Source organism: Aptenodytes forsteri, unplaced genomic scaffold (assembly GCF_000699145.1).
Source record: "Aptenodytes forsteri isolate BGI_AS27 unplaced genomic scaffold, ASM69914v1 Scaffold290, whole genome shotgun sequence".
Taxonomy (NCBI): Eukaryota; Metazoa; Chordata; class Aves; order Sphenisciformes; family Spheniscidae; genus Aptenodytes; species Aptenodytes forsteri.
This window is the reverse complement of record NW_008795244.1, coordinates 686,614-688,671: the sequence shown is the minus strand read 5'-3', so window position 1 is coordinate 688,671 and position 2,058 is coordinate 686,614. Positions and strand designations below refer to the sequence as shown.

The window sequence follows — 2,058 nt, the reverse complement described above, 5'->3', positions numbered from 1 at the left end:
CCCCTGTCTTTGAAAGGACCCAGCCGGTGGGAAACGCTGCAGCCAGGACCGTGGCTGAGCACACACGAACACTAGCCAGGTTTGGTTTTTCGGAGGGTTGGGGTTTAGCTCCCTCTGCAGAGCCCATCTGCCAGCCTACGCCAGCCATGGCCTGCAAAGCTCCTTCCCCGCCACGCAAACCAGGCGTGCTCATCACAAAAAACACGGAAAGAAAAGAAAAAAGGAGGAGGAATGTTCCTGGTAGAAGATGGAGCTGCGGGAAGCCAGGGGCGGTGGGGCCGGTAGCTGGGTGGGATGGCAGGGATGGCAGAGGAGGGTGCACCGGCAGCCAGGACGGAGGGGATGGAGGAGGGAGGCAGGGGGGAGCCAGCGCACGGAGCCTGGGAGCTGCCAGCCAGACTTCATTTGCACTTCCTGTCTCAGGCCCCGGGGGCACCCGGGGGGGTTGGCAAAACCCATGTTTTTCAGGACATTCCTCCCAAAGAAAACTGCAGCACTTTGTTCTGGTCTAGGACATGTCAAGCTAACGGTTTGGAAGAGCCTTTTCCAAGACCCCGTTTCCCGCCACCACTTTAAGGGGAAATGTGATTTTAAGACGTTCAAAGAGATTTAATATTAATTGTCTCCTGGATCCCAAGGTCTGGCTTCCAGCCCCCCTCCCCTCCAGGCTACGAGCATCCCCCGCAAAAAAAAAAAGCTTATTTTGACGAAATTTACAGACAATAAGCACATTTTATATTATATTTCACTTGGCGATAACCTCTGCCTTCACCATTGATTTTTTCATAACATTTGGAGCTGCCACAAAAACAAATCTTCCCTAGCAGCATCGTGTTCATGATCCATCACACCTCCCTCAGATACCTTTTTGCATATAAAAACCTGATGAAAATTAATGAATGTGAACCCGAAGAACAATCTAGCAAACGAAAAGGTTTCAGGAATTTTTTAAGGACGTTCAGAGGTAGAAAAGGTGAAAGAACAGCAGTGCTGTATGTTTTTACCAACGGTGGGAGTGGTGGCTGCACTCAGGGAATTGGTGGAAGATATGGAAGAAGTACTTTCAGCACGGGCTAAAGGTGCTATCGGAGGAGGGCTGGATGAGTGAATAGGAGGGCTAAAAGGCCTGGACTGTAGAAAAACATAAAATAACAAAAGGTTAAAGAAAATATGCACAGCGACATTTGCATCAAACAAAGAGAAGCTTTTGCCTGAAGCCGTAACCCTCTGTACCTCCAGGCCAGCTGGCTCCGCTGGCGTCCCGGGGCAGCCCCTCTGGGTTAGTGCAAAACTGAACTCTAGTTCTTTTAGTGCCAATGGCAGTTTAGTCTGGACTTAGAAAAATGGCAGACAATTCCCACCATCCTGTGGGTCTGGGCGTTTGAAGTCCCCATCTGCCCCGAGGATGGGAGCTCCAGGGGCCACGGCATGGATTTAATGTACCCAGTATTGGGAAAGGAGTGGTGCGCACCACGTGCCAGCTCACTTGAGAGCAGCTCATTGGGTCCTTATGGATCCTTCGGGAATAATTTTATAACATCAATCCAAAAATTCTCTACGACTTACCTGAAGCAGCCCAGGGTGGCAGGGCAGAACCCGGCAGCCCAGCCAGCACGGTACGGTGGTGGGGAGCCTCACCAAAGATTGCCAGGCACCCCCCCGAGCCAGACACCCTTCCCGGGATGGCCAGACCTGCACTGCTTTACTGCCAGGCGGCCAGGCACAGCCAGACCCTTCCCACGGGGACGGTCCCTTTTCACACCCATTTTCTGCCTTTACCGTAACTGCGAACCACTGCTTGCCCGTGGCTGGCATCGCCGGGCTGCGCCGGCAGGCAGAGCAGGAGGTGTTCACAACCGTTTTCCCATGCGTAATTTGTCTCGGTGAACAAATTATAGAAAACTCCAAACAGCCCAGGCAGCACCCGCTGGTTACTTGCTCTTAATGACTTGCTCCACTCCGTTAATCTGTCTCACCGGACTGTAAATGCAGACCCGTCGCCCCCCCAGTGCATGCATCCCCTGTGCACGCCATGCTCCTGCTTGCGGCCATGAACGT

The 2,058-nt window shown here is 52.8% G+C and overlaps 1 protein-coding gene across 1 annotated transcript in view; it reads right to left on the bottom strand.

Moving 5' to 3' along the window:
* Window positions 1–2,058, bottom strand: part of SGIP1 (SH3 domain GRB2 like endophilin interacting protein 1) — a 41,500-nt gene that overhangs the window by 13,932 nt on the left and 25,510 nt on the right. The window contains exons 17-18 of the mRNA XM_019471909.1: window positions 1,780–1,822; window positions 1,005–1,131 (exon numbers count right to left, since the gene is read on the bottom strand). Coding sequence (XP_019327454.1) covers window positions 1,005–1,131; window positions 1,780–1,822 — 170 coding nt within the window. The remainder of the gene's footprint in view (window positions 1–1,004; window positions 1,132–1,779; window positions 1,823–2,058) is intronic.